Source organism: Hippocampus guttulatus, chromosome 7, assembly GCF_054856545.1.
Source record: "Hippocampus guttulatus isolate MCC_2025c chromosome 7, RoL_Hgut_1.0, whole genome shotgun sequence".
Lineage (NCBI taxonomy): Eukaryota > Metazoa > Chordata > Actinopteri > Syngnathiformes > Syngnathidae > Hippocampus > Hippocampus guttulatus.
The window spans coordinates 7,104,106-7,119,456 of record NC_141267.1 but is presented as its reverse complement, the minus strand read 5'-3'; the positions used below and the strand labels follow the sequence as shown (position 1 = coordinate 7,119,456).

The window sequence follows — 15,351 nt, the reverse complement described above, 5'->3', positions numbered from 1 at the left end:
TGCGTAGAACTGCTTTTCTTCTCCTTTTATTGAAGGTATACAGGGATCCTTAGTTCTCAACTGCCGACACAGTGTTTCAAGGTTATGAACCGCATGCTTTGAACAAGTTAGCGCAGCAGCGTAAGACGCAGGCAGACACAAGGAGTTGCACTCAGTTACCGCCATAACTCCCATTGAGGGATTTTTGCATACCGTATTTTCCGGACTATAAGTATCTCCTGAGTAAGTCGCACCAGACATAAAATGCATAATAAAGAACAAAAAAAACATACATAAGTCGCACTGGAGTGTAAGTCGCATTTTTGGGGGAAATTTCTGTGTTAAAATCCAACCCCAAGAACAGACGTGTCATCTTGAAAGGCAATTTAAAAAAAATAAAATAGAAAACAACACGCTGAATAAGTGTACAATATGCTAACGTTACATAACGCATATACGACGAACTGAGAACGTGCCTGGTATGTTTAAGTAGCATATTAAGAGTTACTGTATTCAGATAACTATAGCATAAAGAACATGCTAACAAGTTCACCAAACCATCAATGTCACTCCAAATCACTAAATCCAATGGAATCTTCATCCTCTGTGTCACTTTAGAGCAACTCCACCAACTCCGGAGGTAGAAGATGCAGCGCTTCCTCTTCTATGTCGCTTACATCAGACTCATCGTGGTTTTATCAATACAGATCTAGAGCGGCCCCTTGAGGTTTCATGTGGAAATAACATGTGAAATGATTTAATAATGTGTTAATAATTTCACCCATAAATCGCTCCAGAGTATAAGTCGCACCCCCAGCCAAACTACAAAAAAACTGCTACTTATTGTCCGGAAAATACGGTAATTGTGACTCCTTTTTAGCTTCAGTCAGTGCTCGGATTTAACATACAAATTGGGGTAGGAACAGAACTCAATTGTAAGCATATGACGACCCCTGTATATTTGGATATGACACTTAACTTTTTTTTTTTTTTGAACTCACAGTGGTGAGTGTGCAATCTCTCATTGTGCAACATTGTACCTTTACGATGACAAAAATAGCTTTGCACAAAAGCACTACTTTTGAAACTGTAACTTTGTACTGTAACCATGGATAAACTACAAACGTTACCTTGTACTCCAGCAATTTATCTAATTAGACAAGTGTATAGATCAGAAAATGTTTAGCCTTCTTAATCGAGTGAAGCAGCGGCCGGCTTTCCTGTGCTTGTCCAACAAACTGGGCAATTAAGTTCATTGTACAAAGGACGCCTTAGCTTCAAGTGTCTCAACTGGTCAGAGGGATTGAACCCGGAGCACATTCTTCCATACCCACTCATCCTTAGAGTTTCTAAGGTTGACTCAGGAAGGCTACAGGCCCTGCAATCATCCAACAAGAGGATTTTGTTTATGGGCATCCTTCTTGTTCGCTCAGCCTCCTCCTCCCCTCTTCTCCGTTTTCCCCTGTACTCTGTGACCTTGCAGTTCAGCCGTGAGTCAGTCCACATTGCACGCTGGCTTTTCATTCACTTTCATTGTTATTATCACTCTCTATCTCTTTTCCCACCTCTCGCACACCACCACTCTGTCCTGTCGGGCACTAGAAAGAGGTTTTTCTTTCCTTTTTTTTTCCGCATTGGGTTTTCTGCGGACAACACGAAGAAATATGTGTTTCTATTGTCATGACATGCCGACTGTAGTTCCAAAGTTGGAGCCTGACAAGGCAGAAATAGAAGAAGGGGCAGGTCTAGGGAGGGGAATAACCCAGGAACAGATGGTCCAGTTAAACACAACATGCTGTTGTCGACGTAAAACATGTCGTGCCAGTTTCCAGGCCCAGCTGAAAATGACATGAAGCTGATTTGTTGCTGGCTGAATTCTGTGTAAAATCCACAGAACAGAATTGATTAAGAAGTGTTTCCAAATAAAAATAAGTGACTGCCTGAGCATTTTCATGTTTTTTTGTAACCAAAGATTTACAGTATTAAGACTTCCATCAACAATAATTCATTTACAATGCCAACAACAACACGACTCAGAGTGGAGGTCCTCATCATTTTCTGTTTTGATAGGTTCTATCAGAGATGTCCTGATAGGACTGTGTGTGTGTGTGTTTTTTAAAATTTGTTTTATTTATTTATTTATTGTGGGGCGAAGTTTGCAATGCTACAACGGCACTGCATCATACTAACGGCTGTCTGTAATAATTTGATGACCTGATTTTGCTGTCAGAGGGTGGCAAGGTCACCTGTGAGCGAACCACCATTTTGTACGACTTTTATGGACATTCCAGATGATTGAAATGAATACACAGCACTAGCAAACACCGCATGAGATGACATTAAATGGTAAAATGAGAATTATGTAATGTCCTGAGTGATTTCTGGCAAGCCATGTCTGCATGTCTGCCAGTTATGACGTCCTGTCACAGTTTGAGTATTCACTTCCCTCACTGTAAAGCTACCAGATAACCCATACTATGTAACTTCAAGATGATTCAGAGTCTTTAAATCTAGATCTGGTTTTAAACTGCGGTCTAATCGATTGAAATTAATGATAAACATAAACCTGGATTGATGATAAGCAAATGTCACTTGGACTAATCTGGAAAAGAGTAGTTGATACTATCGAGAAGTTTGAGGAAGACCACCTGTTTTGCTCATCATGAGGAATATTGGTGTCGACGCCCTTGACTTGATCTTAGTATATGCCCAGGATCAGAAAACAAATCTGGATGTGTCATCTGATTTCTTTGCGTTGTGGAAAAAGTGTCTGGAAGACATTAGAGGTAATCCCTCGGTCTGGTCTCTGACACCTCTCCACTCACCTACTGCGGCCCTTCACCCATGGCCCAGAGTGACCCCCGGGCTCATTTTCTCGTCTCTTCTCACAGCACGTCGGCTGCGATCGCATTCTCAGCTCAGAGGTTCGTGAGGACCGCTGTCGGCTCTGCGGGGGTGATGGCAGCAGCTGCGAGTCTGTAGAGGGAGTCTTCAACGACTCTCTGGCTGAAGGAGGTGAAACACTTTTCTCTTGTCTTCTCTTTGCACAAACCACGACATACCCACACACGACATCCAGCTAATACAGTTGAAGATGTTTTAACTACTTTGTATAAAAACAGGAAACCAACTTTCATTGGAAAATATGTCAATTAAGTGACAGGCAAGATCAAAAATCGATCAGTGAAGTCACGATCATCCATCCATCCATCCCTGCAGACTTTGGGTACACTGTGGATTTGTTTCCAGTCAAAGACATGGCACATAGAGACAAACAACCATTCACACTCACATTGACATCTGTGGGTAATTTTAAATCTTTAAGTAACTTAGCACACGTGATTTTGGGATGTGGAAAGAAATAGGGCTGCCCGAAAATGCAAAGGGAAGAACATGCAACCTCCTCAAGCATAGGACTGTGCCAAGATTGAGGCCCAGAAAATTTTGACTGTGAGGCAGACAAGCCAACCATCATTCTCTTGCTAGCCAATTTCAGTAAAGAATACCAGGGCACATTTTCCTCATTTCAAATACCTCGTGTCAAAGGTTCCGTTTCTGTATTTGATCCAGGTGACCACAGAATTTTTTAAAAATGCACTGCAGTGTCAAGATTTCCCACATCATTTTAAACCTTGAAGTAAACTGCTATTTATCAACCTGGTAAAGAAAGTCAAACACAGGATTATTTTTCTTAATTGCTGACAGCTGTAATGGTTGTTTGAGTGGAAAATGTATCGGTGCAACACTCAAATTCAGTAAGAAGTCTTTTGACATAAAGGAATCCTGTAAACACAAGAAAGAACACGGGCTCAGTACGAATCCCTTGAGGTACACCACCGATTGGAAATATCTCTCAGACTCAAATCACCGCTTAATGCTTTGTATTCAAACTTTGTGTCATGGGTTGACCCAATGCAAGGTTAACATCCACCGTCAAAGTGTTCAAACAATATTTTAATTCATTGTGCATTTTTATGACAGTGCGGTTGTTTTTTTCCACACTTTAAACCCACCTCAGGAAGCCAATCTACGGATATCTGACTCATATCTGCAAGTAACACCTGCAGCAATTAGTCAAACTAATGACCAGTAAAATCCCCCCGATCATGTCAATAGCACATTTGATTCTCTGCCTAAAGTCCTTTTCTCGTCTCGGTTTCTTTGTGTGAAAGAGAACAATGACCACAACTGTTAATGAGCCAAACTATTATAAAATAGAAAAGAAAATGAGCACCATGTCTCCATAGATTCATCCATCTCAGTGATGTGTTTTATTGCATAATGTGCCGTAAAAGCCTTGAAATATTCTCTGGAAGTATCTTTACATCCAACGAAGCCATGGCTGTGGTAGGCGGTGTCGAGTTGTTCAAGATTTACAGCTTCTTCCCTCCAAGTCCACCACATAGACCAACTAATTCCATCCACTTCTGCTGTCATTGTGTCTCTCAGCCAAAATCTTCAGGCCACGTCCTTCTAATCTTCCACACCTTCATCTAGACACTTACAACATTGCGTTTCTCACCTCTCAGAGCTCCATAAAGAGATTTCCTGCCAAGCCTCGCCTTCCCTCTTGTGTTTGAAGCACTGGAAGGAATTATTCTGTCTCCATTTTCATTCCTTCATCCTCAAGTAAGACTGAAGTTAATTTGCACGGCTGCAGTGGCCAGCTTGCTGGCAGAGTTCAGATGAAGGCGACGCCAGTAAAAAAAAAATAATAATAATGAAAGGGACAGGAAAACAGATTGAGGGAATTGAGTGAAGAGGCAGTTTATTGGCCTTTTGTGTCCAAAGGGCGGCTGAGGCAGGCTGCCCGGGAATGTCACAGGAACCTGAATTTTCTGCTCCGTCCATCGGCTTCCCACAGAGTTAAACACTACTCATGCATCACATCTCCTGTTGCCCAGACAAGAGTGCTCGTCGTTGCTTTTGTTTTGACCAGGTTTGACAGGATGTGTGTGAGCGTGTGTAGGTGCATGAACGTCTGGAACTCTGTCTCTTGGCTTTCTCTTGGCAAGGATGTACAGCATGAGTCAAAGGTGTACAGTCAAGATTGTGCAGAAGATCAAATGTGTGGAATCTCTTTCTCATCTTATCAGGGTCATAATACTGAATGATGTTACAGGCGGTGAGCCCCACTGGTAGGATTTATTTGTAATCTGACCTGTGTTTATCTCTCAGGTTATGAAGAGGTCATCCGAATCCCAAAAGGCTCGGTGTTCATCCACATACAAGAGCTCAACTTTTCTCAAAATTACATTGGTAAGATGCTACTGCACTGCCGTTTCAGTCATTGCGACGCAAGTAGTTTAAAAGAATGTTTTCTAAAGCAAATACAGGATTTGTTTGTCTGTGCTAAAGTATTGGGACGCTGCCCATGACACCCAACAGGTGGTGAACGAAAAAAAAAATCGGTCTCTCCTTTGCAGCCATAGTAGCTACTATGGGAAAACATTCTCAAAACTGTTAGCGTGAAATGAAAAAATTTCCAAAACGTAAAATACAGATTATTTTATGTTTATAGGCCATGTATTGATTGATTAATTAATCAATTATGAGGTGTGCCTTCATACGTGTTTCCTGTTTTCCCATGGATAGCAATGGCCCCAAAACATTTATACTACCATGAACTGGTCCCTGATGGAAAAAGATCGGGGACACAATATTAGCCCCAGGAGGCTCAACTTACGTGGCACATTTAATTTCCTTGTATTCTCTCTCTTCGGTCCTGCAGTGCTAAAGAGTAAAAGTGATCAATTCTTCCTCAATGGGAAGCTGGCGACTGACACACCACACAGGTTTGATGTTGCTGGAACAACGTTCCACTACAGGCGACCCGCTGATGGGCCAGAAACACTTGAGGCTCTTGGACCAATAAATATGACCCTTATTGTCATGGTAAAAAGAAAACCTGTTCGCGAGATATTTGTTTATTATTTGTAGAAGTTGGCAAAAGTGGATGTTATTTCAAATCTGCGTGCAGGTGATGGTCCATGAGGAGAACCTTGGAATCCACTATCGTTTTAATCCCCCTATCAACCGGGAACGACTGAATGGTTTTGCCTGGTACCACACATCTTGGTCACACTGCTCTGCTCTCTGTGCTGGAGGTAGACACGCGCCTTACAACAACTTGATGTCTCACAGGCTTAAGTCTAACGCTGTTTGTTGGAAAATTATTCACTTAATGAAGCACCCTTACATGGACAAGTGACGCCTTGGGGACAATTTGTTTTGATTGACTTTTGTTCATTACGTACAGTATCTGTTAATGTTATTCTTGGCTGATGTTAGAAAAATCAGTTTTAAGCTGTCACCTGGCTTCTAAAAGTTTGCAGATACATCAAGGAAATTATGTGTATCACTGGCGGACATTGTGGTATTAGGTCAGTGACATGCATACAGATGCATCGCGATACATTAGAATGTTGTGGAAAGTATCACTTATTGCATCAATTCAATTCAAAAATGAAACTTATGTTAGTTAGATTCACTGCACAAAATCAGATATTTAATGATCTTTTACAATCGTTTGGATGATTACCGCTTACGACAGAGCTGCCACTTGTTCCATACCGCGCATTTTTTATTTGTCCTCTGTGAAGTATTTTTCCTATATGTCAATCCGTCTAAAACGGTACAGTACAGTAGGAGCTTTTCACTGGTTGAAATTAACTATCAAAGTAAATGAAGGTTTCTACGAATGTGTCTAGTTGATGAATTTATTAAGATTTCACAATTTCTGTTAATGTCCTGTGACATAACAGATGTCCAAGAAGTGACCCTTGCGGGACATCAAATGACATGTGGCTTACCAGCTAAAACAAAGCAAAAGGCTCCGTTAACCTAATGTTGATGTTGTAGCAAGAATTGTTTGGCAAGAACACATCCGTTGCAGGAAAAAGCAGCAGAAGGAAAACAGTTTATACATGATAGTTGCCAAAAGAATGCAGGGGAAACTTGTATCCTTATCTCCTGGGACAAGGGTGAGCACAGGCCTTTAAACTAATTTTGGCCCTTTAATAATATAAGGTCGATAATAAATCACACCTTGCCAAGTGACTTATATCTTAAACTGTATACACACTCATGCTGAATGTTTCTCCATGCTTGAATTGCCTCGTCATTTAGGTGAGCAGATCCAGCAGGTGGTGTGTCGGAAACTGTCAGATCACGCCATTGTTTACAACCACTTCTGCGATAAGAAGCACAAACCCAAAGAGAGGCGCAGATTCTGCAATACTGAGCCGTGTTCCCCAACGTGAGTGTTGGGACATCTTTTTTTTCCCCCTGTTGCACGTGCTGTTGTTGTACGATTATGTCAGCAGAGTGTTGATTTAAATAAATGCTGTTGTCTTGGCCAGCTGGTGGACAGGATTGTGGTCGGAGTGCAGTCACAGCTGTAATGGCGGTCTGAGGACACGTGAGGTTTTATGCAAAAGGAGGATTTCTGCATCAGAGGAGAAGATCCTAGATGACTCCGCCTGCCCGCCTTCACGCCCCTCGTTCACGGAACCCTGCAACAACCACAGCTGCCCCCCCGAATGGATGGCCCTGAACTGGTCAGAGGTAGGCAGAAGGATTTGCTCCTGCGATTGGTATATTCTCCCCAGGTTGCTGAGTTTGGGTCAACTCATGAACTCTTTGCGGCGGCAGCAATTGGTAATGGAAATGGACAGCACAAAATAATCTGGCACAGATTACAGTATACGGCTTTAGTTTTCCTTTTAGTAATTGACCACATACAGATGAATGTCTCATTATACCCGTTTTTGTTTGAATTATCCATCCCTCCACTATTCTTATGTGGGTCGTGAGCCAGATGGGGCCTAGCCTAGCTGACTTTAGGCGAGGAGCGGAGTACAACCTGGACCAACTGCCAAAATTGCAAGGCACCATTCACACACATATTCACACCCTTGGATAATTTAGACTCTGAACTTTGACCATTTACGGGTTAATTTTTATTCTGTAGTGTCCTCTGAGCACTCTTGTTCAGACATTTCGGTCAATTCCTGGCTTCCAAACTTGGTAACAATTTGACGAACACCCTTTTCTGATGGCCATTTTGGATGAACACAGTCCATCGCCAACTCTTTTCTCACAGTTTTCCTCAAGGAGGGGAATCAGCGGGTAGACCTACTCAATGTTCCCCTTTAAGTCTGTATCGCGCCAAACATTCACCACTTAAAGGTGGTGAATGTTTGTGTTTGCGAGGGTAGCGGGTATTGGATTTTTCATCAGGGTTCATCTAGGTTCTTTCAAGGTCACAGACACTTGCTGTCCTGTTTGTTTGGGTTTTTTTCAGTCTCTGGTGGGACTGTGGGCGTTCCCTCATAACCCGCACTTGACGTTAATCTTGCCTCATTACAGGCTGCCTTTAAAACCCACGCTTCACCAACAAGTGGTTGTCGGATTATTGACCTTGCTCATGACTCTTTCTCCAAGTGTTGAAATCTCTAGACGTTCATTTGTTCTTGCCGCATATTTGTCTCGCCACGTTTTTGCATTGTTCGTAGTAAGTTTTTGTTTCATTCTTAGTCGCGGTCTGTATTATATGCCTTCTGGGTTTTCTTGTCTTCTCATGACAAGCAATTTCCGTCTACTTTTGCAAGCGTTTTTGGTTTTTCTCGTTTTCCTGGTTATTGTAACCATTGCAATTTGTTGTGCATTGTCGGTCTTGCAGGTTTTGTTTTGTAAATAAAGCTTTTTGTGCAAAGTTGTCTACGTTTGTGGGATCCACCCCTATCTGGATTAATCCCGAAAGCTAAGACTCGCCAGACGTTCGCCAACCGGTTCAATAGTCGGTCACGTTAAAACGGTTGGCAGATGTCTGGCGAACATACACTTGCAAAAGTTCACCCCTCAGTGGGTACCGGCTTTAGGAAAATGGACAGGTGTCCCAAAAAGAGTTCTTGTTGTTTGGGATTTTTCATTGTACTTTTAATTTCATTGTGACTTTTCATTTTTGAAGATCAGTTAGTTTTAAGTTAGTTTAACTTCAATTCTAACCCTACTCCTCACTGCTAAAATGTTTTTCCTAAAATACAGTTTGCATCAACAAACTTCCATTGTTCATTCTTATCTGCAAATTAATCTGTTTAGGGAAGTGCCCAGCGAGGTTTCTAACTCGCCGTTTTGCTGAAGCATGTTAAACCATACCCATTTGTGTCCCTTGGTAATGATGATGAATGTTTGCTGGTCCAATCTTGTTGACTATCTCTGTTACATTTTTTTCTGTTCCCTGCATTATGACTACAACATGACAAGCAGATGACCAACCTCATTAAACAAAGCGTGATAGTTGCATAATTTTTTAAATGCCGTTTGACGTGGTGTGGATTTTCTCTGACGTCTTTTGCAAGAAAACTAAAGCGCATGCAAGCGAAATAACTATATCCAGCTGATTTACTGAAACTGAGCAGGCTTTAGTTTTTTGTACAGCTACTGCCCTCTTTTGAGTGGACAAAGCTGTGTTGCTCGTGACCGCAGTGAACCCTGTGTTCTTTTTTCTTTTTTTTCCCCTTGTTCGCTCTCCCTTTATCCTCATTTGCTCCGCCTGCAGTGTACACCCAGCTGTGGTCCTGGCTACAGACACCGAGTGGTTTTGTGCAAGAGTGGGGAGAGTAGAGACGCCCTGCCAGATGCCAAGTGCCCCAAGCATGGCAGACCCACCTCTAGAGTGCGATGTAACCTAAAGCGATGCCCTCCGCCGCAGTGGGTGATGGGCCCTTGGGGAGAGGTAAGCCTGTTACCATATATGACATGAATGGGCACCTTAAATGCTGAGGGGGCCCATAGTTCTTCATCAGTGCTTCTGGGGGCCCACATAGGACCAGGCACTTAGTAACCAGATGTATAACAAAACAATTTAAGACAGAGTGTAAGTGGAATGAAGTTATGTCTGCCATCTTGTGGTGGTTGATGATATTACAACTTGAAACTGCATTCAACCACTGCATAGTTGCGTTTCATTTTTGCAGTTTTTTAGTTTGTCATGCATGCGCCCCCCTCAGTTGCTCATCCCTAATCTATGAGATTCCATGTAATCCAAAAAAATCTCTCGCCCACCAAAAAACCCTCCCATATAACCAAAAAAACTCACGTTTACCAAGAAAGCTGTTTAGAAAACCAAAAACTTATCACACTCAGCAAAAAAACTCACTTTCACGAAAAAGAAAACTCACTCACACAAAAATTGTCACACGTACCTCCCAAAAAATCAAAACAAGTTATCCTATTCACCAATAACCTCTTTACTAAAACAAGACTCTTCACATAGAGAAAGAGAAAAGCCATTTCTCTGAATGAGAGTTGAATATTGTGCATTTGTAAGAAGCTCAAGACTCGCACGCCGTCTCAAATTTCAAATGCTGATTGGCTTTGTCATCCAACGAGCACCTCCCTCGATCTGTTGCAACTGTCACAGTGGCAACACACAGGAAACGTCTCTTTTGGTGTATGTAAGAGGTTAAGTGAAATGTTTGTGATGTTTTTGGGTGATTATTTTTGAGAGTTGGAGGTTTTTTTTTTTAATGTATGCATGTGGGAGGTAGATGTTATTTTTGCCATACAGTATGTCGCGTCATAAAAGTCTGCAACTTATCTATACTCCATCTTTCAAAAATCGTTGTTACTGTGAGCACGAGTTGGCATGCAAGTATGTTTTTGTCTCGCAGTGTTCTGCCAAGTGTGGGCTGGGTCAGGAGATGCGATCCGTGCAGTGTCTGACCCACACCCGCATGCCATCCAATGAGTGTCTGGAACATCTGAAACCCGCCTCCATGCAGCAGTGCAAGAGCAAATGTGACCTCATTATGCCCATCAGTACAGACAATCCTGAAGGTGAGTGGTCAAAGTGAAGACAAGCCAGTCCAGAGAGATAACAGCCTAATACATTCTCATCTGCGGAGGCACATCACTCTCAAGTCCAGGCCAAGCCTTTTAAAGCCAAACACATACAAAGTCGTAGATGATACAGTGTAAAATGTGAAGATGCCAACTCCAAATGGACAAAACTGAAACCTGCACCTCACATGCATATTTTGTACAGTGAAACTCCTCTACGACGAAATCATGTTTGCAGCAAGAAAATTTTCACAACAGAGGGTTTTCTCTGAAGCAAATTTGATCTCAGATGTAAACACACACACACACAAACGTATGTGTGCACGCACACACAAACATAAGTGTACTCTTTATTTTTATTCCAATAGTGCATAAGTATGAGCATACACTTATTTGACACTTCATCTAGTCAGTGTAGTAAGAAAACAAGGAGAAAGAAATTGCGAAATTTACGATCAGCATTTACTTTCACTTTCATCAATTTCTTGGATAATGTCTTTTATTTTGCTTCCTCCATCTTTCATTTTGATCACTTTTCCCGCTCTTCCAGCATCAGAGCTCTTCTTGTCTTAGCTCCTTGACATACAAAGGTCCGTTTTGTAGAAATTTTAGCAATGCAACGTTCTTGCTGCGTCTGAAACTAACAATAACAAATACTTCCTGGACTACTGCGCATGTGTAAACCAGTGTGGTGGTTGCTGTTGCTGTTTCCGAATGAAGCAGAAGAGGTCGCTGTTGGATTAGACTTCGTTGTAGTGAATCTCGTTGCGAGGCAAGAGCAGAAAAAAAGATTTCGTATAACGCAACAGGGTTTTTTTTTCGTTGTATGGGGGGCAGGAAAGTGGGAATGGTGTTAATGCATAAAGATTTTTTCACACTAGGGGGTATTTTGCCCATGTTGGTTTCGTTGTAGAGGAGTTTCACTGTACTTGCAATGTTGAGGAATAATGCATACATGAATTTTATTGGTTTCTCGAGTAATGGATGCAATATTTTGGAAAATATTAGAATCACAAAATATTTGATAGCTGCAGCCCTTATTGATCCATCCATTTTCTATTCCGCTTATCCTCATGAGGGTCGCGGGCGTGCACTGGAGCCGATCGCAGCTGACTTCGAGCAGTAGGCGGGGGACACCGTGAACTGGTTGCCAGCCAATCACAGGGCACAAGTAGGCAAACAACCATTCGCGCTCACAATCACACCCAGGGACAAGTTAGAGTGCATGTTTTTGGAATGTGGGAGGAAACCGGAGTACCCGGAGAAAACCCATGCAGACACAAGGAAAACATGCAAACTCCACACAGGAAGGCCCGAGCCAGAATCGAACTCTCCTATTTTCGTAGACCGGCGCCCATTCGTTCGCCATGAAGACGCATCTTCATTTTGATGCCCGGTAAGGATGCAGACTAGCATCTCTCCAACAACTAGCTGCAACTTATTTTGCCTGGTCTGGGCCTCAGAGAGTACCAATATTCTGGGGTTTCAAGTCTGATAAATAAGTAAAACAAAGATGTTGTCATTCTAAAACTATTTTATATGTCGCCCCTGCAGAGTGCAAAGATGTGAACACTGTGGCCTACTGCCCCCTAGTGCTCAGGTTCAAGTTCTGCAGCCGGCCTTATTTTAGACAGATGTGCTGCAAGACATGCCAAGGACACTGATCTGGACTGGTGAAGCTCACAACACACAGACACACTCACACACTCACAAAATGAGCCTGGCGGCAGCAACCTGAACAATCAGGGTTTTGATGCTGCAAGTCCCAGTTCCGAGGGACTTCTTTGCAGACAGAGGCCATGAAAGAGCAGATCCCTCCCAAGCAGCCTGAGCTGAGTTCTACATTCCACTGGCGGAAAGGCTGCTGCAACCTGTCCTCTGTTGTAATATTTTTGGTGCTACTTCTGCAGCCGCTTGTTGGCTACAGGACAGGTTTCTGTGTTTTGAGGGCCACTTTGTGTTTGCTTCGGCTTCGATGTAAAGAGGTCATATTTTTGTTCAGCAGTATGTTTAAATATCCACTTTGTTAAGAAAAGGAGCCCCCATGAAAAAGGAATATCGTACATTCTAGAGGTTTTTGTCTAAGTTACCTGAAAGATGTTACTTGACCACAGTGTTTCTGGTGTTTTTTTCTTGCTAATAGTGTCATCCATTCACAGCACTTGTACAGTATGCAATTGTATTTGTTTTGACATCATTTTAAATACTGACTGCAGAAAACCTGCGTCATTCATCTTGCGCTCCACATCTTTTTGTTTTTGTTCTCAGTTCTCAAAAATAGCTTCCTGCTGCACAGGACAGAAAGCCACATTTGTAGCAGTCGCAACTTCGATTTTATGGGATGCAAATTTGTGTTGCAACTGTAGGGTATGGCAGCTTTCAATGAAATCTCCAAAAGTAAAGAAGCCCAATCCTATGCCGGGACTCACTATTTTTATCACATTAAACGCCTTACTCGACAGTCTAAGTAACTTTAAATATAAGTGGAAATTCAGTGTCGGAGTAAGAGAGCCGTTGTGACTCATTGTCTAATTATACACTGTCTCCTCTGTGGGTTCACCACATGATTAATAATCATCATTCAAACCGGTGAGAAGACTTCTTCCGTATATGATGGAAAAGTATTTAGGATGTACACAATACAGAAAAAGTCATATGACAAAAGTAACACTGGTCAACAAAGATTTACAACTGTTTTTAATCATAGATGCAAGTAAAGGTTTAGCAAAGATTTTTTTTTTTTTGCACTGATTCTACTCTCGCTTTTTTCTCTCGCACATCAGGTTTTTACACATCCATCCATTTTCTGATCCGCCCATCCTCATAAGGGTCACGGGTGTACTGGAGCCTATTCCAGCTGTCTTCGGGCAGTACGTGGGCTACAACTTGAACTAGTTGCCAGCCAATTGCAGGGCACACGTGGACAAATAACGTTTCACACTCACAATTACACCAAGGAACAATTTAGAGTGTTCCATGAAGCTGCCATGCATGTTTTTGGACTGCAGGCACACGTAGAACATGCAAACTCTACACAGGAAAGCCATAAGCAACTCTGCTTTATTCAGCCCCGTGAACAAACACACAAGACAGCTGGAGAGTGTTTCTGCCTGTCGTCAGCAAAATGTCATTGAGAGACTAAGAGGTCCGTTGGTACTTTATCCCGTCATTGACAGATGAAAACCCACTTCCCTAAGTACTTAGTGCAGGGGTGTCAAACTCATTTTTGTCGCAGGCCACATAATAGTTACCGGTTCCCTTGGAGGGCCGTAATGACTGTCAGGAAGTCGAGAAGAAGTCAAGCAGAATGGTTTATTCAACTATAGTTTCAGTTAATGTAATGAGGATTTTGGTAGCAAGAAAACTTACAATAGCGCTCTTATATGTATACTACATACAAGGATTTTGAATTTTGGTCCAAATTTTAGCAAGCATCGTAGAAGTCAACATGTTTTATTTGGTTTCGCGGGCCACATCTGGCCCTCGGGCCTTGAGTTTGACACCTCTGGCTTAGTCCATCCTTTATTTTTTTGTATCCCGTCATTCGTCACTCATCAGAAAAACAGACATAAGTCCGTTCATCACTGACAGGCTTATTAAGTCAGTACTGGCGAAATGCCCACCTCTGGTCATATATTCACTAATATTTGTCAGGGTCAGCACCAGTTGGAATGTTTTTCGGAAACATCGTAGCTATAAATGACAATGCATGGTAAAATCTGTACTGCGCAAATTTTCATTGGTGAAAATTAAAACCCCAAAAAAGAAAATATCTTCAAATCCCTATGTGCTAGAAACAAAAGTAAATACATTTTTGGATTAGCATCAAAAATACATTATGGGACACATTAAGCCTTCTCTGATTAAAATTTGCCATTGACGAGTTTCATTGAACCAGATCTTTTAGTTGTATGTTCCAGAATTATGTATTGTTCCAAAATCTTGTCTATGTTCCCCAGTCTCTTTGTCCATATCGTGTGATGTTGCAACTTGGTGGCCCAAACACACAGCCACGCACACACTTGGAGCTTCCTCAGTGCTTCTAATTACTATTTCCCAACTGTTATTAGTGGTACTGTGTTTACAGACATGTTTTTTTTCCTTGTCATCTGTGTCTCATTCTTGGAAATGCTGCTAAGAAATTGATGACCATCTATGGCAGCAATACACTGCTTTGTATCTGTGACCTTGTGAGCTCTGCATTCATATTGCTTTTCTTTATGGTGGTGCTTTCCTTTGGAAGGGTGCTATTAATTCATTGCTATCATATGCAAGTTATCATTTTCTCCACATTAATCATATATAGACAAATCCCTCCCCATCCAACCAGAAAATATACATGAACATACACTTTGAAGTTGACGACTGTTTCTGATTCGTAGCTTCTTAAAATCCCAATCTGCCCTGTGCATTGTTTTGAAAAGGAAATATTAAAATGATTAAACATGGTACAATGTTGAATGAAAATGAGCTGCCTGTGCTACAATTTGGTACATTATTAAATGTCATTATTTATAAATGATGTGT

At 41.8% G+C, this 15,351-nt stretch overlaps 1 protein-coding gene across 1 annotated transcript in view; it reads left to right on the top strand.

Annotated features, from left to right (window-relative positions):
• The window catches only part of adamts10 (ADAM metallopeptidase with thrombospondin type 1 motif, 10), a 49,178-nt gene extending 33,843 nt beyond the window's left edge, over positions 1-15,335 (top strand). Inside the window, exons 18-26 of the mRNA XM_086115179.1 lie at positions 2,871-2,994; positions 5,158-5,238; positions 5,711-5,874; positions 5,960-6,086; positions 7,108-7,237; positions 7,341-7,545; positions 9,542-9,718; positions 10,656-10,821; positions 12,379-15,335. Coding sequence (XP_085971305.1) covers positions 2,871-2,994; positions 5,158-5,238; positions 5,711-5,874; positions 5,960-6,086; positions 7,108-7,237; positions 7,341-7,545; positions 9,542-9,718; positions 10,656-10,821; positions 12,379-12,488 — 1,284 coding nt within the window. The 3' untranslated portion in view covers positions 12,489-15,335. The remainder of the gene's footprint in view (positions 1-2,870; positions 2,995-5,157; positions 5,239-5,710; positions 5,875-5,959; positions 6,087-7,107; positions 7,238-7,340; positions 7,546-9,541; positions 9,719-10,655; positions 10,822-12,378) is intronic.
• The last annotated feature ends 16 nt before the right edge of the window (positions 15,336-15,351 follow it).